This window comes from Patella vulgata, chromosome 6 (genome assembly GCF_932274485.2).
Source record: "Patella vulgata chromosome 6, xgPatVulg1.2, whole genome shotgun sequence".
NCBI lineage: Eukaryota > Metazoa > Mollusca > Gastropoda > Patellidae > Patella > Patella vulgata.
The window spans coordinates 42,074,562-42,096,627 of record NC_065884.2 but is presented as its reverse complement, the minus strand read 5'-3'; the positions used below and the strand labels follow the sequence as shown (position 1 = coordinate 42,096,627).

The 22,066-nt window shown below is 35.7% G+C and overlaps 1 protein-coding gene across 1 annotated transcript in view; it reads left to right on the top strand.

Moving 5' to 3' along the window:
• LOC126824345 (ATP-binding cassette sub-family C member 9) overlaps positions 1-22,066 on the top strand; it is a 38,953-nt gene that overhangs the window by 1,851 nt on the left and 15,036 nt on the right. The window contains exons 4-13 of the mRNA XM_050553556.2: positions 4,255-4,389; positions 4,660-4,863; positions 5,455-5,694; positions 11,482-11,938; positions 16,997-17,102; positions 18,392-18,487; positions 18,918-19,002; positions 19,533-19,613; positions 19,770-19,907; positions 20,865-20,989. Coding sequence (XP_050409513.2) covers positions 4,255-4,389; positions 4,660-4,863; positions 5,455-5,694; positions 11,482-11,938; positions 16,997-17,102; positions 18,392-18,487; positions 18,918-19,002; positions 19,533-19,613; positions 19,770-19,907; positions 20,865-20,989 — 1,667 coding nt within the window. The remainder of the gene's footprint in view (positions 1-4,254; positions 4,390-4,659; positions 4,864-5,454; positions 5,695-11,481; positions 11,939-16,996; positions 17,103-18,391; positions 18,488-18,917; positions 19,003-19,532; positions 19,614-19,769; positions 19,908-20,864; positions 20,990-22,066) is intronic.

The following is a 22,066-nucleotide window of genomic DNA, read 5'->3' as shown; positions in this document are numbered from 1 at the left end:
CTTAGTTGTTTTAACAATATACCCACGCCTTTCAATGTCTTTATAACTGTTTATAATGCTACTGTGGAAATTAAAACACACTTTAGCTGGATATGAAAAGATCGACGTTTGACTTGAATTGTTTAAAGATTAGCCTAATACATGTATTAAAAAGGACAGTGCTTTCATTTCTGTATACCCACAGACACCGGGTCTGTTTATAATGGCATGTTAAACAGAGGGAGCGAAAGAGAGAGGGAGAGAGACGTCTATAAATCTAATAATGTAACACTTTAATGTAAGTCCCAAAGATAAATAAATATTGTGCAGTATGATGTTTGTTATGAAAAATAAATTGTCGGATATAGTACGAGGAAAATATAATGGCTTGTAATATGGAGAGTGAGGGATAAATACCTCTATAAATATATATTAATTTAAGACTTTATTTCTTGTCCCACAGATAAATAAATATATTGTGCCGTATGATGTTTGTTATGAAAAAAGAACACATTGTAGGATAAACCAGTTAATAAATGAAGACCACAAAAGAAATGATTAATATTCATATGAATATTTCGCTCTGAATCTGATAAATTTGACCAGTTTTCTACTAATTTAGCGCAAATACTGCCTCTGTATTGTGTAAATAAAGAATTCAAAAGCTTTTCTGTGCTGGCTCTGTCTGACATGGTATTTTTAATTTTGAAAATAACGGATTTACTAAATATAGTTTGCGCAGATTTATCAGCCATTTCACGAAGACCAAGAATAAGTGGCATATGTGTCGAGTCAGCGGACATTGCGTATATTTAGAGCCAAATTTTGTAGTTTCGTCTGTATAAAGGGTGGTATTTTCGCCTACTTTAAGGTTTCAGAAACATGTTTTAAAGATACACGGACACGATAACATGATATTCTTTGAACTGTAGATATTGAAGGAGTGTAATTAGATTTTAGTCCCGCTACAGCCAAACATGCGGTTATAACCGCAGCTATGTTACCATTCGAAACGTTTAGATTTTTAAGTTCCATGACCAAATGATGGCATTCTGCTGTGTATCTTTGATTTTCGAAATCATACAAAATTACTTTGTTCTTCCTAAAAGGGTTGGACTTGCAACCATTTTTTTTACCTGCCAATTGTTTTTTATACGCCCACATTTTCATGTGGACGTATTATGCCGTCGCCCCTGTCCGTCCGGACGTCCGTCCACAATTGTTTGTGGACTCTCTACAGGTCACAATTCTTATCCGATTTTGACGAAACTTGAAATATAGGTTTATCGGATCGAAACTTCATGGATTATGGCCCCTGATTGTACGAAAAATCACGTTTTTAGCTTGTGGACCCTATAGAGGTCACAATTTTTATCCGATTTTTTTGAAACTTGAAATGTAAGTTTATAACCCAAAGATCTCGGATTCTTTCGATATTCGCGCATATCGGACCATAACTTCCTGAATTATGGGCCCTGATTGTACGAAAAATCGCGTTTTTAGCTTGTGGACCCTATAGAGGTCATAATTTTTATCCGATTTAAAAAAACGTATTATTATATCACTGTTACACCCTAAGGATGGCTGAGTTTGAATTTCGTGAAAATCGGCCCAAAATTGACAGACAAAATGGCCGCCGTTCGTCTCAAATAGCATAAAAATATGGTATATCAAGGTTGTGGACCCTATAGAGGTCACAATTTTTATCCGATTTTGTTGAAAATTGAAATGTAAGTTTATAACCCAAAGATCTCGGTTCTTTTCGATATTCGCGCATATCGGACCGTAACTTCCTGAATTATGGCCCCTGATTGTACGAAAAATCGCGTTTTTAGCTTGTGGACCCTATAGAGGTCATAATTTTTATCCGATTTAAAATCCCGTATTGGTATATCCATGTTACACCCTAAGGAAGGTTGAATTCGAATTTCGAGAAAATCGGCCCAAAATTGACAGACAAAATGCCCGCCGTTTGTACGCGAATAGTGTAAAAATATGATAAATCAAGGTTGTGGACCCTATAGAGGTCACAATTTTTATCCGGTTTTGTTGAAACTTGAAATGTAAGTTTATAACCCAAAGATCTCGGTTCCTTTCGATATTTGCGCATATCAGACCGTAACTTCCTGCATTATGGCCCCTGATTGTATGACAAATCGCGTTTTTAGCTTGTGGACCCTATAGAGGTCATAATTATTATCCGATTTAAAAAATCATATTATAATATCACCGTTACACCCTAAGGACGACTGAGTTCGAATTTCGTGAAAATCAGCCAAAAACTGACAGATAAAATGGCTGCCCTTCATTCTCAAATAGCGTAAAAATATGGTATATCAAGGTTGTGGACCCTATAGAGGTCACAATTTTTATCTGATTTTGTTGAAACTGGAAATGTAAGTTTATAACCCAAAGATCTCGGTTCCTTTTGATATTTGCGCATATCGGACCGTAACTTCCTGATATATGGCTCCTGATTGTACGAAAATACGCGTTTTTAGCCTGTGGACCCTATAGAGGTCATAATTTTTATCCGATTTAAAAAACCGTATTATTATATCACCGTTACACCCTAAGGACGGCTGAGTTCGAATTTCGTGAAAATCGGCCCAAAACTGACAGACAGAATGGTCGCCCTTCGTTCTCAAATAGCGTAAAAATATAGAATATCAAGGTTGTGGACCCTATGGAGGTCACAATTTAAATCCGATTTTGTTGAAACTTAAAATGTAAGTTTATAGCCCAAAGATCTTGGTTCCTTTCGATATTCGCGCATATCGGACCTTAACTTCCTGAATTATGGCCCCTGATTGTATGAAAAATCACGTTTTTAGATTGTGGACCCTATAGAGGTCATAAATTTTATCCGATTTAAAAAACCGTATTGTTATATCACCGTTACACCCTAAGCACGACTGAGTTCGAATTTCGTGAAAATCGGCCCAAAACTGACAGATAAAATGGCCGTCCTTCGTTCTCAAATAGCGTAAAAATAGGGTATATCAAAGTTGTGAACCCTATAGAAGTCACAATTTTTATCCGATTTTGTTGAAACTTGAAATGTAAGTTTATAACCCAAAGATCTCGGTTCCTTTCGATATTTGCGCATATCGAATTGTAATTTCCTGAATTATGGCCCTTGATTGTAGGAAAAATCACTTTCTTCTTAGCTTGTTCTCTATCCATCTCTCGAAAATGTGGGCGTATCCTGCCTGGCAGCCGCTGGTTTTTCATTATTAGCCTTCATGCGAATCATTTCTTTTTTAGTCTTCCGAAGTCGATTTTTTAACTAGGCCGCAATTACCTATTTTTCCTATTTAAATCAGTCAAGGTCGCATTGGCAGATGTCTGAGTCTCTCTATTTATTAAATTAATTTCACTTGTATCTGCCGATGGAGTCTCGTCCACTATTCCTGGAAACAATGGGGTGTTAAGAAAATTGTTGTATGATTTCATACATTTATTGGACTTAGCCTTACTTTTACCCAGCTTCCTAGTCTTCAGTCTGACCGGTCTATTTTGAATGTAATTGTCACCAAACGTCACACAGTCGTTATGTAAAGCAGTTATGATAGACTGATGCTCCGTAGTTGTCGGGAATTTACCAACAATGCCTAGTATAAGCCTATTTGTGATTTTTGCCATAGGTAGTTGGGTTACAGTGCTCAAATCATAGGGGTACTTGTCAAATCCAATGCTTGATAGCAAATCATCGGTGGACGTCATCTTGCAGGACTCAGTCTCAGATCTAGAAAAAAAACTAAGTCCGTCGATCAAGGCTTATGGCTACAGAATAATTAAATAAGATACTATGATTATGAAAATAATTTACACCAAGTTATTGAAAAGTGTCTGGAAAATAAAGACTACCAATAAAAAGTTTGTTTCGGTTATTTTCTGGTCTCAAATAGTTCTGCATATTTAGAGCTAGCAAATATTTATTTCCTCACGGACGGGGCAGTCAGGCAGATAACTGTGTATGTTTATATAAGGACAATTAATTGACCACTGAACCACTCTATCATTAATTGAGTTTACTGATTCCGATGAAAAATAGTTGACCGATTTTCACCTTGTTCCCGGTCTTTGATATGAAATACATCTTTTTAAAAAAATGAAATGAAATAGGGTTTTATGTCCTACTTTTCTTCACCAACTCGGCTAATGAAGACACCTGACTAATTTTAGTGTAGGGCACATGTATTGCTTCAGCCATAATCCTAGAGTGCTGGTCTGAATATTTTTATTAATATTTATTTTGTGATATATTTTCAGGTAATATTAGCGTTAGGATTTCTATATTATAAACTAGGTATTAGTGCATTGATAGGAGGATCAGTAGTTATATTGGCGGCACCTATCATGTATGGACTGGGGCTGGCTATGTCCAAGCTACAAAAACGGGTTATGGTAAGTAGCCTAACATTTGTATTGTTATAAACATCATTAAACCGTCAAATAGATTATTTATTTTAGAACTGGCATGCACTATCTTTTCTCCGTTAAGTTGACTTCATTCAGTGCTCTTGATTGGTGGAAGGATTCTCTAAGGCCATAAAAAGTAATACACACTTTTCCGGTTAGTTGGCCCCCTCCAAAAAAAAAAAGCTGTCGTTTAACTAAGTCTCTTAGAAATTTAGTATGGTACAAAGAGATGTAACTCTTATTATACATTTTCAGAGACAATCTGATATACGAGTAAAGATGGTAAATGAATTAATACACTGTATCCGAGGTGTTAAATTATTAGCATGGGAAAAAACATTTGTAAATAAAATAGAGGATGCAAGAAAAACAGAAATTGGTTATCTCTACCCACAATCCTGTGTTCGTGGACTCATGGGTTTTGTTGGTATGGCAACACCAGCTATTGGAGCTATGGTGGTAAGACTGAAAATCTGTATATACCTAATACAATTATTTCTAATTATGGTAACAAAATCTGCAAAGCATTATGTAAGGATTAACTATGTATCTGTACTGTTAGAAGTAACAAATTGTTTGTGATGTTCCCAGACCCCAATGCAGGATGGAGGGCCTGACAAGGACAGCTGTCTTGTCGTTCTGAGGGGACGAAAAACCGAGGTCCCGTGTACACATTGGCGTACACGTAAAAGATCCCTTGACAGTTGGAATTCGATATAAGAGTAGGCTGTAGTGCCGCTGTCCGGGCAAAATTTCCCTCATAGCACACTGTATGGCATATGCCCGTCTTCATTAGCCCAGTTTGGACTAGGACGTTAAACCCCATTTCATTTCATTTCATTTCCCAGACCCCAGATAAAGTATTTCTACTAATTGAAGTAAATATAATGGAATTGACTAAAGCTAGAAACATACTTGTCTTTAAATTAAACCAATTTCTGATTTATAATGTACTTTTGAATATAGAACAATTTTTTTATTTACAAGATTTTCTAGACATGATTTCTTGCAGGAATTATAAGCCTTTGATATATGTTGTGTTTTTTTCAGACATTTTTGTCCTATCCATACATTGAGAATGAACCTCTTTCTGCTGGTAAAGCTCTGTCAGCTTTGGCTCTGTTTAATCTACTGTCACAACCTCTTCAACTGTTGACAGTCTGCTCAAATGCGATAGCTAATGCCAAGGTCAGCGCCAAACGTCTAATACCATTTCTTATTGCCACAGAAGTTGAAGCTCAAGAAGAACCTGATAAAAAAAGTGTTGCTGTTGAAACAGAAAATGAGGTAGTTGTACTTTATCCTCACTTTATTCAAAAATGTCCCAACCTTTCCCAAGGTTGGAAAGGGTTCTGACACAAACAATGGCTTTATGTGGGTATTTAAAACAAAGTTTTACAAATCTGATAACATTGATACTCTCTCATCTATTTTAAAATATTGAACTGATTGAACTGCTTGTGTTACTCTTTGGAAAATTTTTTAAAAAGTTCCATGCAATATCAATGCTCTAGGTAGAGCAATGTCCCTGGAAACAGATACTGTGATATTTTTTAAAAATATTGCGATATAATCACTATATTACGATATTTTATAAAATGTCAATAATTTCAGTTTATCACCTTTTGAATGTAAATAAACATGTTCTAAAAGTTGGAAATACCCCAGGCGTATTCACTTGACACTTTCTAGTCAATATCACTAAAACATTTTTATACGCCCACATTTTCATGTGGATGTATATTGTCGTCGCCCCTGTCCGTCCGTCCACAGTTGTTTGTGAACAGTCTACAGGTCACAATTTTTATCCGATTTCAATGAAACTTGAAATATAGGTTTATCACCCTAAGATCTCGGTTCCTTTCGATATTGGCATCTATCGGACCTTAACTTCATGGATTATGGCCCCTGATTGGACCAAAAATCACGTTTTTGGCTTGTGAACACTGTAGAGGTCACAATTTTTATCCGATTTTGTTGAAACTTAAAATGTAAGTTTATAACCCACAGATCTTGGTTCCTTTCGATATTTGCGCATATCGGACCATAACTTCCTGAATTATGGCCCCCGATTGTACGTAAAAACGCGTTTTTTGGCTTGTGGACCCTATAGAGGTCATAATTTTTATCCGATTTAAAAAAACATATTATTATATCACCGTTAAACCCTAAGGACGGTTGAGTTTGAATTTCGTGAAAATCAGCCCAAAACTGACAGACAAAATGGCCGCCGTTCGTTCTCAAATAGTGTAAAAATATGGTATATCAAGGTTGTAGACCCTATAGAGGTCACAATTTTTATCCGATTTTGTTGAAACTTGAAATGTAAGTTTATAACACAAAGATCTTGGTTCCATTCGATATTCGCGCATATCAGACCGTAACTTCATGAATTATGGCCCCTGATTGTACGCAAAAACGCGTTTTTTGGCTTGTGGACCCTATAAAGATCATAATTTTTATCCGATTTAAAAAAACTGTGTTAATATATCACCGTTACACCCTAAGGACAGCTGAGTTCGAATTTCGTGAAAATCAGCCCAAAACTGACAGACAAAATGGCCGCCCTTCGTTCTCAAATAGCATAAAAATATGGTATATCAAGGTTGTGGACCCTATAGAGGTCACAATTTTTATCCGATTTTGTTGAAACTTGAAATGTAAGTTTATAAGACAAAGATCTCGGTTCCTTTTGATATTCGCGCATATCGGACCGTAACTTCATGAATTATGGCCCCTTATTGTATGACAAATCGCGTTTTTAGCTTGTGGACCCTATAGAGGTCATAATTATTATCCGATTTAAAAAATCATATTATTATATCACCGTTACACCCTAAGGACGACTGAGTTCGAATTTCATGAAAATCAGCCCAAAACTGACAGATAAAATGGCTGCCCTTCATTCTCAAATAGCGTAAAAATATGGTATATCAAGGTTGTGGACCCTATAGAGGTTATAATTTTGATCCGATTTTGTTGAAACTGGAAATGTAAGTTTATAACCCAAAGATCTTGGTTTCTTTCGATATTCGCGCATATCGGACCGTAACTTACTGAATTATTGCCCCTGATTGTACGAAAAATCACGTTTTTAGCTTGTGGACCCTATAGAGGTTATAATTTATATACGATTTAAAAAAATGTATTATTATATCACCGTTACACCCTAAGTACGACCCTCGTTCTCAAATTGCGTAAAATTTTTATCCGATTTTGTTGAAACTTGAAATGTAAGTTTATAACTCAAAGATCTTGGTTCCTTTTGATATTTGCCCACATTTTCGAGAGATGGATAGAGAACAAGCTAACAAGAAAGTGATTTTTCCTACTATCAAGGGCCATAATTCAAGAAATTACAATTCAATATGCGCGAAAATCGAAAGGAACTGAGATCTTTGTGTTATAAACTTATATTTCAAGTTTCAACAAAATCGGATAAAAATTGTGACCTCTATAGGGTCGATATACCATATTTTTACGCTATTTGAGAACACTTGGCGGCCATTTTGTCTGTCGATTTTGGGTTGATTTTCACGAAATTCGAATTCAGTCGTTCTTAGGATGTAACAGTGATATAATAATACAGTTTTTATACACCCACATTGAAATGTGGTCGTATATTTTCGTCGGTCCGGACGTCCGTCGGTCCGGCGTCCACAATTGCTTGTGGACGCTCTAGAGGCTAAAGTTTATATCCGATTGACTTTAAATTTATATACAGTGTTTAAGGCCATGAGACGAAGAAGCCTATTGATTTTTAGTGATTTCCGATAATTACTGCCAGAGTTATGGCCCTTGATCACTTCAAAAAATCTTGTGGACGCTCTAGAGGCCAAAATTAATATCCGATTGACTTTAAATTTATACACAGTGATTAAGGTCTTGAGACGAAGAAGTCTATTCATTTTCAGTGATTTCCGATAATTACTGCCAGAGTTGTGGCCCTTGATCACTTCAAAAAATCTTGTGGACGCTCTAGAAGCCAAAGTTAATATCCGATTGACTTTAAATTTATACACAGTGTTTAAGGTCATGAGACGAAGACGCCTATTGATTTTCAGTGATTTCCGAAAATTACTGCCAGAGTTATGGCCCTTGATCACTTCAAAAAATCTTGTGGACGCTCTAGAGGCCAAAGATAATATCCGATTGACTTTAAATTTATACACAGTGTTTAAGGTCATGAGACGAAGAAGTCTATTCATTTTCAGTGATTTTCGATAATTACTGCCAGAGTTATGGCCCTTGATCACTTTGAAAACTCTTGTGCACGCTCTAGAGGCCAAAGTTAATATCCGATTGACTTCAGATTGATACACAGAGTTTAAGATCTTGAGACGAACAAGTATATTGATTTTCAATGAATTTTTATGACTTGGAACAGCTAAATCCATGATACGGTATTAAAAGTTTTGTATACAAAACGTTAGCATGAGGCAGAACTTTATAAAAACCAAACAAATTCTAATGGTTTTCTGAGTTGTTGCTCTTAATCAGATTTTAGTTTATGATAAATGTTTCATTACCGAAAAAAGTAAAAATATGCGACAACTCTTGTTGACTGCCCGGACGATTTAGCTGCTGTGGGCGTATGTTTCGTTGCCTGGCAACCTATCTTTTAAATTGGATAAAAATTATGACCTCTATAGGGTCCACAAGGTAAAAACGCGATTTTTCAGACAATCAGGGGCCATAATTCAGGAAGTTACGGTCCAATATGCGCGAATATCGAAAGAAACCGAGATCTTTGTGTTATAAACTTACATTTCAAGTTTCAACAAAATCGGATAAAAATTGTGACCTTTATAGGGTCCACGACCTAGATATACCATATTTTTACGCTATTTGAGAACGAACGGCGGTCATTTTATCCGTCAATTTTTGGCCGATTTTCACAAAATTCGAACTCAGTCGTCCTTATGGTGTAACGGTGATATAATAATACGGTTTTTTAAATCGGATAAAAATTATGACCTCTATAGGGTCCACAAGGTAAAAACGCGATTTTTCAGACAATCAGGGGCCATAATTCAGGAAGTTACGGTCCAATATGCGCGAATATCGAAAGAAACCGAGATCTTTGGGTTATAAACTTACATTTCAAGTTTCAACAAAATCGGATAAAAATTGTGACCTTTATAGGGTCCACGACCTAGATATACCATATTTTTACGCTATTTGAGAACGAACGGCGGTCATTTTATCCGTCAATTTTTGGCCGATTTTCACAAAATTCGAACTCAGTCGTCCTTATGGTGTAACGGTGATATAATAATACGGTTTTTTAAATCGGATAAAAATGTTGACCTCTATAGGGTCCACAAGCTAAAAACGTGATGTTTCGTACAATCAGGGGCCATAATTCCGGAAGTTACGGTCCGATATGTGCGAATATCGACAGGAACCGAGATCTTTGGGTTATAAACTTAAATTTCAATTTTCAACAAAATCATGTGGACGTATTATGCCGTCGCCCCTGTCCGTCCGTCCGTCCGTCCGTCCACAATTGTGTATCCCCAAAAGATCTCGGCTGCTTTCGATATTGGCATGTATCGGATCGAAACTTCATGGATTATGGTCCCTGTTTGTACGAAAAATCACGTTTGTAGCTTGTGGACCCTATAGAGGTCACAATTTTGATCCGATTTTGTTGAAACTTGAAATGTAAGTTTATAACCCAAAGATCTCAGTTCCTTTCGATATTCGCGCATATCGGACAGTAACTTCCTGAATTATGGCCCCTGATTGTATGAAAAATCACGTTTTTAGCTTGTGGACCCTATAGAAGTCATAATTTTTATCCGATTTAAAAAAACGTTTTATTATATCACTGTTACACCCTAAGGATGACTGAGTTCGAATTTCGTGAAAATCGGCCCAAAATTGACAGACAAAATGGCCGCCGTTCGTTCTTAAATAGCGTAAGAAAATGGTATATCAAGGTTGTGGACCCTATAGTCCATAGAGGTCACAATTTTTATCCGATTTTGTTGAAACTTGAAATGTATTTTTATAACCCAAAGATCTCGGTTCCTTTCGTTATTCTCGCATATCGGACCGTAATTTCCTGAATTATGGCCCCTGATTGTACAAAAAATCGCGTTTTTAGCTTGTGGACCCTATAGAGGTCATAATTTTTCGTACAAACAGGGGCCATAATCCATGAAGTTTCGATCCGATACATGCCAATATCGAAAGCAGCCGAGATCTTTTGGAGATACACCTATATTTCAAGTTTCGTTAAAATCGGATAAGACAGGGGCGACGGCATAGATACGTCCACATGAAAATGTGGGCGTATAAAAACTATGTCAAAAAGTATCGATTGATTTAGTCAAATAGCGATTTTTGGGATCACGGACTGCCATAACATTTCCGACGCTGAATGATAATCAGTCTACCGGTACTCTCTATATAGTTGGCATTATTTATATTTCTCCTTTATTAAACATACATTATGCAAGAGCTAAATCTGCCTATTGCAGGTTTTTCTTTAGGCCTAAAATGTTATCTAAATTATTAGACATTAATTAACTTATCCAGACCATAATCAACTCTCGATGTCATCGCTAGCCTGCGATATTTACTGGATTAGAATCCCAAAAATCCGTTTTTCAATATTTTTCTGAAGGCAGTATTTTTGACGGTTTTTATTTCTGTGACGGTGTTATATTGAAAAAACGAAATATTACCCAGATCTAGCTCTAGGTAACCTGTATATCACTTGGACATTATTCTTAAGACCCAAGTAGAATGGTTTGTGTATAGGGCAGAGGTCTAAAAAATAAGCTTTAAGAATTTATTTATTCTGGTACTGTGTGGATTGTAAAGGGCTAAGTCACCCTCTTGAACATTTTGTTATGTCTGGGCTATGTTCACGTACTGTTGTGTGTTGCTGAACAGTTATGGTGCATCGTCAATAATACAGAATGTTTCCTCCTCTCATTGCACATATAAGTTTTATAACCACAAATTACCCATAAAATGACCTAACTTAAACGTTAAAGCTCATACCATCCATCCATGAGACAGAGAATGAAGTATTATTGTACTAAATGTTGTTAAATGTTACAGGATATCGTACTAGAAGACATGTCAACAGATGATACAGCTCATGGATTATTGGGCAAGAAAAGCGTGCTGAATGATGATAGATATGGTAGCCATAGTACAGTAGAATCACGAACCCCTACCCATAGTCGTCAAAACAGCGGGGCTTCAATTTTTGAAATGTTTGATAACAAACGTCATAGTTTGGGTCGTAACTCCAGTGATCACTATCTTGATGTTAAGCATGCTCCTTTGGCAAGAAAATCCAGTGCCCCTTCACTAGGCTATGGTGAAAATAATGATAATAAAATGAGGCGCCGTCATCACAGTGGGGTGTCAACAGAAGATGAAGATGAGGGAACAGAAGAAATTTTATTAATAGAACCAAGACTAGTACTAGAAATAGCAGACAGCAATTTTTCGTGGAATTTGGAATCAAAAACAGCATATTTGTCTGACATTAACATCAAAATAAGAGCAGGTAAAACTAATTCAACTATATAATTACAAATTGTGTAGTAGATTGCGATTGCTTTCAAGTTTGTTATTTGTAGTCTACAGGTTTTATTTCAAATAACAGCTACGGACATAGGTTGTTATCTGACTTACACAAACATAATAAAGATTAGTGCACTTGTGAGCAATAGTCAAATTCAAAACATGTGGTTAATGGAGATTAATATTACTTCACTATCTCTTCAAAACACTGTAACCGACCCCTTGGACAAATGCATAGTTTTAGGTGATTTCAATATTGATGTTAAAAAAATCTAAATATACTCTTCAAAAAAAGTAGGGGATATTGAAATGCAGGTTGTGATATGATAAATAGTCATGGACACTTGAAATGCTTTGAGAGTATGTTCACAGATGAAGAGCTTATCGCCCCAACAGAACCACTGAGCTGCACATGCAACACGCAATAGCGCCATACACGTGGGAGGGGTTCATTGTCAAATTTGACACTTCAAGGAAGGGTTGATGAAAACAGCCGCGCGCTGGTTTATCCTATCCATGTTTGCTTTCCTATCGGTTCTTGCATAAGATTTACTGTTTAGTGTATCTTTGCTTTAGTGTGTTATGTTTAATTTGCAATGAGACGTCTTCAACGTGATGAACGTCTACGTCAGTATGTGCTATTGGTATGCTTCAAATGGGTTCTACACAGCGAGCAATAGCCAACATGCTTAATGTGTCACAGTCTGTGATCAGCAGACTGTGGAACCGGTACCAACAAACACAATGTTAATGATAGACCTCGTTCAGGTCGTCCTAGAGCCACTACACCAGCCCAGGATCGATACATTTGTACACAGGTCCTGTGAAATAGAGGACAAATGGCCAATCAGCTTTCTGTTAACTTGTACCAGGTTACAGGAATTTGAGTTACACCCCAAACGATTAAAAATCGGCTACATGCAGCCCATTTGCATGCGCGACGAACGCATGTTGTGCCTCCATTAATTCGCCAGCACATGGCAAACCGGTGTCAATTGTGTAGGCAGCGTAGAAATTGGTGTAATCATCGATGGGCACATGTAATGTTCTCAGATGAGTCCAGATTTACTCTGGATTTCACCGATAGACGTGCTCGCGTTTGGAGGCGTGTAAATGAGCATCATGCTAACGTTAACGTCAGACAGCATGACAGATTCGGGCGTGGGTCTGTTATGGTGTTGGGAGGAATCACCATGGCAGAACGGACTTGCATATTGTTGAAGGAACGGTCACTGGTGTGTACTACCGTGACCACATCCTGGCACCGATAGTTCTGCCCTTATTATAGTTATTAACATACACTGGTTACCTCTAATAAAAACAGCAGTGCATTTCCGCAGTTTTGTATTGTTTCTGAATATCCCCTACTTTTTTTTTTGAAGAGAATATATTTGACCATACTCAGCTGATAAATAAACCTACTCATTATTCTAGCAAAAACCACACTTCTTTAAAATAGACTGGATATTAACCAGTTCTACATTACGAACAACAGAAAATGGTGTACTTGACAACTTCTGTAGTGACCACTGTCCGGTATATTGCAAATTGGCATTTAACGTACAAAAAAACCGCAGCTTTAAGCGAACGTATGGAAGTGCGAAAACGTAGACCTTGGGCCATAAAAAGAAACGTTATAGCTACTAAATGGTACAATCTTATCAATAGTTCAAATATAGTCTAAGCATCGTGTGTCCAATTTACAAGCTCATTGATCAATATAGCAAAAGCAAATATACCTTGCAAAATAGTGACAATTAGGCAACATGATAAACCCTGGATGAATGGCGCAATAAGACGTATGAAAAAGAAGAAAAATAGATTACACAAAAAAGCGGTGAATAGGAATTTAGACTGATTGTCATAACTTCCGGAAAATTAAAAATGATAACATCAATCTGGTTAAAACACAGATCCTATTTCGTTTCGTTTTTATAGTTCAAAATTTCGTTTTACTTGTCTTTACTACACTTGGGTCTGGAAGAGTTGTTATTTAACTCGTGTTCTGAATGGTGTCAGGGATAAGTCAATGAAACGGTCTGTTACAGCGAGATTTAGGCGTGTGTTTCACGGAACTGTGGGTAATCAACTAGTAACACTAATGCTGATTGGTTAATCAAATGTCTGACGTCATAGGGTCATAAGTCAGTCTTTTGACCCCTGACGCGACATATCGCTATAACTTGTCAGATCTTCATGTAGTGTAGGCCATCGAAAGTATAAAAAAACGAAACGAAATATAGATCTGTATTTTAATCAGATTGTGATTACATAGACTTAATTAGAAAAAGCAAAAACCATTACTTTGACAAAATAGACAAACAAATTAGTGACACAGAAAACTTTGGAACAAAAACCTGGTGGAAACTTATTAATTCATATACCAAAACACATGCTGCTTCTACAAACGAACCACCACCATTAACAGTTAACGGTAACACTTTGTTTACTCAATCCGAAAAAGCAAATGCCTTAAACTCATTCTTTATCAAACAATCACAACTAGATGACACCAATAAATCTCTACCACACATAATTGACAGCCTAGATACCACAAAAGCCTCAGGACCTGACGAAATTAACACTATCATTAGATCTACACATTGTACCAAAAATTTGCAAATTTGCAAACATGGTCGCTATATTCAAAAAAGGCTCTCCAAACAATTGTAGTAATTATAGACCAATCTCCCTCTTAAGTATAATAGTCGAAATTTTTGAAAAAATCATCCACAAACATGACTTTAACTTTCTTAGAGATAACACCATACTAACACCTGTCCAGAGTGACTTTCTTCCTAATGATTCTACCATATTCCAACCAATCTTCTGTCGAGCCATCGATCAACATCAGTATACTAGAATAGTCTTCTGTGATATCAGCAAGGCCTTTGACAGGCTTTGGCCTGCCGAACGCTGTCACAAGCTGGATGCTGCGGGGTTCGAGGAAGACTGCTGCTCTGGTTCAAAGATTATTTAAAAAATAGACAACAATGTATAACCATCAATGGCACCTCCTCGGACCCCAGAATCATCCCTGCTGGTGTACCACAGAGATCTGTACTAGGCCCTCTTTTATTCTTAATATACATAAATGACATTGTGAACAATATAAATTTAAACATCAGATTATTTGCCGACAATACCTCTTTATACTAAAAAATTGAGACCCAGAGGCAAGTGCTGCTACCATCAACGATGACTTAAATCGAAACAGAAATTGGGCAGAGACATGGCTGGTAACTTTTAACCCCCTAAAACAGAGACACTGACTATTACTACTAAACCCCTAAAACAGAGACACTGACTATTACTACTAAATCCCACATAGTTAAACCACAATTATTTATGAACCAGGTAAAAATCAAAGAAGTACGCTCGTAAGTGAACATAAACATCTAGGTCTAATCTATCAAACTAACTGTAAATGTAATAATCATATAGATAGCATTGTAAGCAAAGTATCTAAACTAGTAAATTGCCTTCGCTCTCTAATATATTGACTGAATAGAAAATCTTTAAACACAATATACTGTTCTTTTATCCTTCCACACTTTGATTATGCCGATATTATCTGGGATGGGTGCAGTGATTATTTATCTAACAAACTAGAATCCCTACAATTAGATGCAATACGCACTATCTGTGGGGCGGTTACAGGTACCAGCCATGCCTTACTCTATAAAGAGACTGTGTTTTTTCCACTCTCGGAAAGACATCAACATCATAAATCAAAATTAATGTATAAAATTATTAACAACCTCGCGCCATCATATTTTCATGTGGACATATTATGCCGTCACCCCTGATTGTGCGAAAAATCACGTTTTTAGCTTGTGGACACTCTGGGGTCACAATTTTCACCCGATTTTGATGAAACTTGAAATGCATGTTTATAACCCAATGATCTTGGTTCTTTTCGATATTTGCGCATATCGGATTGGAACTTGCTGAATTATGGCCCCTGATTGTACAAAAAATCATGTTTTTAGCTTGTGATCCCTCTATATCACCGTTACACCGTAATTTTGGTTGAGTTCGAATTTCGTGAACATTGGACCAAAACTGCCAGACAAAATGGCTGCCCCTTGTACGCAAATAGTGTAAATCAAGGTTGTGGACCCTCTAGAGCTCAAAATTTTGATCCGATTTTGATGAAACTTGAAATGCATGTTTATATCCCAAAGATCTTGGTTCCTTTCGATATTCGAGCATATCGGATCGTAACTTCCTTAATTATGGCCCCATATTGTACAAAACATCATGTTTTTAGCTTGTGGTCTCTCTAGAGGTGACAATTTTTATCTGATTTAAAAAAAAACGTATGAATATATCACCGTTGCACAATAAGATCTTGGTTCCTTTTGATAATCGCGCATATCCGAACGTAACCTCCTGGATCATGGCCCCTGATTGTTCAAAAAATCGCATTTATATATCCCAAAGATCTCAGTTCCTTTTGATATTTTCACATCTCAGAGCATAAATTTCTGGATTATTGCCCCTGATTGTACAAAAAATTGTGTTTGTTTTTAGGTTATTCTCTATCCATCACTTGCAAAATGTGGGTGTATCCTGTCTGGCAGCCGCTTGTTTCATAATATTCTGAGGGGGTCACTTTACAAGCACTGGTCCAGTTGGCATTGAATGACCCATATGCCAATCTTCTTGGTGCAGAACAGTACTGTTAAACCCCATTTCATTTCAAAAGAACCTTTGATTCTGCTCACAAGCAACCTACTTACTAGTAGAGTGAATGGTATATTTATATATAAAAATAAAACATGTGTATCAGAGCGATATCTCAAAATTTACATGCAATCTAATAATATATATTGTAAACACGTCTGATGTAATTATGTATGCAACCAGTGAAGACCTGCACAACACTGATATCCCTTTAAGTTTTTATACACGGTACATTTCTGAGATGTACGAGTGAGTTTTTTTTTATTGGTAGAAATATAAATTGGTATTGAATGTATGTTAAAGTAAATTTACTTACTTTTTACTGTGGTGTAATAATAATATATGATTGTAGGTAAATTAACAGCTATTGTTGGACCTGTGGGTAGTGGTAAGTCTTCGTTGATAGCAGCAATGTTAGGAGAAATGGTGAAGTTATCAGGACATGTAGAATGGGCAAGGTAAGATATCATAATATTTATATAATGTAATGATAGTTTTTGAAATAGCATCGTCTTGTTGATGGAGTGATGCTCTAGTAAAAAAAACAAACCTAAGGCTCTGCCAAATAATTTACAACCAGTATGAAATTTTGTATGCTTGTTCTTTGGACAATTGTGCATCAATGCTGGATATGTCACAATTTCAAGATGGCTACAATGACGTCATGGACCATGACTAATGAATGCTCCATAGATAGGGTGACCCATGTACTCTACAGAAATACAGTCCACCGCTGATAGTTCGAGACTACCACTGAAGCGTGCACATTCGCCGTGCCGAGACCAACTTTCTGACAGTATGATACTATAAATAGCCATGGCACGTGCAATTCTCTACAAATCTATCAACTATTACAGCCGTAAAAAATTTATTGTTGACGATTTTGAATAGCAGTGAAATTAAGCTTCTTGGTTATTACAGCAGATTTAGAAATTACGTTCGTTTCATTTTTTAAATCGCTTTATCATTAACTGTACCGTTAAGAGCGGCATCTTTTGGTTTAGTACAAATAATATCTCTGAATCACTCGGGTTAGACAGGAACATGATACTAGCAGTAGTTTCATTTTACTTTTACAAGGTTCTTAAAACGATTGTTGAGTTACCTAACGTGCTTATTTCTAAATTCAATTTCTTGTTCTAGCTTTCTGTTATGTTTCGTAAAAAAAGTAGTCTTGATTATCCCGACCTGTCAATCAGACGTAGAATGGTCGATAGACTGGTTAAGCGAGACTAATTTCAAAACAAGGGCACGTAACCTATCTTTTACTCAAAAGTGTCTGGATGTTATGGACGACACTTGGAACCAGTTTTCAGTCTATTATATATAGATGATTAATGGTCATAGCTTATTAAGTACAACATGATCGTTTATTTAGTGACTATAATTGTGTGAAACTGATTTGAGGCTTGGCATATATATAAATATTGTGGCGTAGTTGTCGAGATATATGGAGATATATGGAGATATTTATTTATGGTGGGTCACCCTACCATAGAAGTCATATGCATCGACTGACCGAGTCAGGTTTCTGATATGATGTCAAATCGAAATATGCCTAATCTTGGTCTTGGTTCATGACAATATATTGTGTAAGGAATATCTTGTTTATTATATTGTCTTGTTAAATTTAGGAGCAGTGATTATTCACTTTTAAACCTGATATCATCCATATATTTGTACAAAATAGTAAGTTATAAAAATGTTATATTTAAATGTATGAGTTTATTCTGTTGTAAAATTTCAGAGATAGTAATATAGCTTATTGTGCTCAGTCACCATGGTTGTTACATGCTACTATTAGAGATAATATTACATTTGGTCAACCGTACATCTGGAGAAAGTAAGTATATTAGACAATGTTATAGATACACAATTACTGGATTTATTACTTTGCAATGTTGAAGTTTTATCACGGTTACTGTCATCTATATCAAGCAAGTAATACAAATATGTGGAGACTAATAATATATATAGCATATGCAACAACAATATACACTTGACAACTGATTAGAGGTCATGTACAACTAAATACAGAGTGGACTGGTGATATAATAAGTAATACACCAGGAATGATAGTATAATAAGTAATACACCAGGAATGATAGTACTATCTCAGCATCACACTAAAAGTGTTAAATTGTTGCAAAATCAGGCATACTTGCCATCTGCTTTCTCAATTCAATTCATTATTTTGGTACCCACATCTCATCAGCATTTAGAGAGAGGATATTTTATAATTTCTGTATGTTTTTTTTTATTTGTTTGTGTAGATATCGTAAAGTTTTACATGCTTGTAGTTTAAATCATGATATAGAATCATTCCCTGCTGGTGATTTAACAGAAATAGGTGAAAAGGTAAAAAATATATCTAGATATATCTCAATATAAAAATAGTTCAACTTTTCAAATTAATATGAACACTCTTGGTTTGTGAAACAGCATGTTGTTTGCCGATTATATCCTACCATGATATTGCAGAGGTTGAATTACAATATATATTGCAGAGGTTGAATTACAATATATATTGCAGAGGTTGAATTACAATATATCAGTGACTACTGGATGACAATGGTTAAGAAGCATTCCCATTTAAATAAAATTAATAAGGTTTTTGTATACTGGTATAAGCCTATGTAGGTATAAAGAATTGAATCTAACTTCTTTCAAGCCAAGCCTAAAGTAGTATAATAGATGAATGACATTTCTTCGAACTATACAAAGCTTATAGATTGTTTATGTATCAAGGATTATCCAGTTCTAAATCTTAATGAAGAAAAAGTAACTTATCCTGCTTGCTAGGCTAACCTTCCATCTGCATGGTGTCCAAGTATAAATTAAAAACATATACTAGTGTATTAATATAGTGTATTCTTGTATATTTTTAGGGTATAACATTATCTGGAGGACAAAAACAACGTGTAAGTCTAGCTAGAGCTCTTTATTCTGAAGCTGAAATTGTCATACTGGTACGTTACTTTATTTTATTTTCCTATAGAAATCTCTATAATACAACACATTAATTAAAATATATTTTATGTGAAAAATATCTTCAAACTGGCTTAACTCACTTAAAAGTGGAATGACAGTTTGTATGTTTTAAATGTTATATTTTATTTTAACAGGACAGTCCTCTGTCAGGGTTAGATGCACATGTATCTCGACATGTATTTGATGAAGCCATTTTGAATCGTTTAATACGTCGTAAGCGTACTGTTATACTTGTTACTCACCATTTACAGTATTTAAGTTATGCTAATCAGGTAAGTTCATTAGTCTCAATTGTTCAATAGACATATTGGAATCAGAAAAAACAGTCACAATTTTGTGGACTTTCTGATATTTTTATTGATAAGAGCATTACTCACCTACAAAACACTAAACAAATACATATACAATCTTTTTGAGTTCCTATGTAGAATGCTACCTAGTTTTATAGAAATAGTAAACATTGGCTGTTGCTTGCTGCATATACTTGGTGTGTAAATAATCCGGTAGTTTTACATTAAGGTTGCATTATATAAGATTAGACAAAGACCTGTCTGTTCTTGCTGTACTAGTTCAAAAATAGACAATAAAAGATGAATATATTGAAAATATCATTCAAATTAGTTTATTCTTATCAAAGTTATCAGTGTTTAAAGTTGTAGTATAGGTTTTTATTATCGTAGCAATGGTACTTGCCATTTAAAATTGAATTATTAAATGGCAATCGTGTTTCAATCTGTTAAAGTTGCGGCCATCCAATGTTTTAGAGCAGGGGTGTCAAACTCGATTCAGGGGTCACATGAACTAAAATTATACAAAAATGTCAAGATAAAGAAAATTTTATTGATTTATTAATATTTGACTAAAATCGTTACATATTATAATGGAATAAGGTGTAATATTGAACACAAAGTGCGCTTGTATTACATATCTAGGACATACAGTACAGATGTCAGAGTTTTACTGAAACCAGAAAACAATCATAAATGATTTCCATCGTTGGTTTCTAAGAACTATCGACATGTCCACGGGCCACATTTAACCCCTTGGCGATCCAGATCTGGCCCACGGGCCGCATGCTTAACACTACTGGTCTAGAGAGTTGATTATATTCTTGGCAAGTGAATAAATGTCTAAATAATAGTTTATGTAATATTTGAAGCCAAAAAAAAGGACCTGCAATAAGCAGATTTATCACTTTCATGTGTATAATATGTAGACGATATTTGCAGGTTATTGTAATGAAAGAAGGTCGAGTGCAACTCCAGAGTAGAGTAAGTGAAGTAAAGAAAATTAATCTAGAGTTGTACGAATCGTGGAGAAAAGCAATAAAAGAAGCAAAAGTATCAGAAATAAGGTAATATCTTTTTTAAAACCCCTTTTATTTGATGGTGTTGCGTTTTTGCCTCGTCTCTGTCTAAGTCTAATACATGAATCAAAAGAATAACAGAATCAATAATAAATTACATAAACTTTATTCAACAAAAATTTATAATTAATACTTACGTAATACAATGAATAAATATATTAATACTTTGTACAATATCTGTTCAATTATAGGTCATATATTTATATAATATATGATTAATAGAAATAGTTATTTACGTTAATAAATGTACCGAACGGGAATTATTCCCCTTTGTTATATAAAAGGCGTGATTTCCACTCTTCCTTTTAGTAATTAAGGTAAGTGTAAGGTAATAACTACTTGGTGATTACTTATAAAATGGTCAACTAGTCCTGCATAACAGGTTATATAATGGGTTACAGCACATGTTAATAGGGGGTCTATAACTTTCAACAAGTCACTATGGATGAACCTCAAGGTGACTGGTAATCTTCAGGTGAACCTTGGGTGACGGGTGATCTTCGGTTGAAGAGCGAGTGACTTGTAATCGGGTGGCAGGTGAATCTTGAGTAATGGTTGAGACTCGGGTGACGGGTGATCTTCAGGTGAAGAATGAGTCTTGGGTGATGAGTGATCTTTGGGTGATGAATCAGTTTTGGGTGACGTGTGAGTCTTTGGTCCTGGGTGAGACTTGATTGACGGGTGATCTTCGGGTGAATAATGAGTCTTGAGTGACGGATTCAGGCCACAATTAAAAATCATGTTTCGATAAAATATTCAAATTCGTACGTAAAGAAAAATAGGTGCACCTCGCTATTTTTCATATTTAATTCCTGTGCAGTATTCGAATTTATGTCAGTATGTCAGTAATATTCCTACAAAATTACGTGTTGTTTGTCGTAATATGATAGAATAAAAGTGCCGACTACTGCCAATCCCGTACATTTTTCAGGGTATAAGTCTGTTATACTCCGTAAAAAAAAATGACATCCTGAAATTTTTTGGGCAGTAACCGTTGCTCTACCACAACGAGCTAGTGACATCATCTGCTAAATAATCGCAATCAACTCTTGCACGTTCTATCGT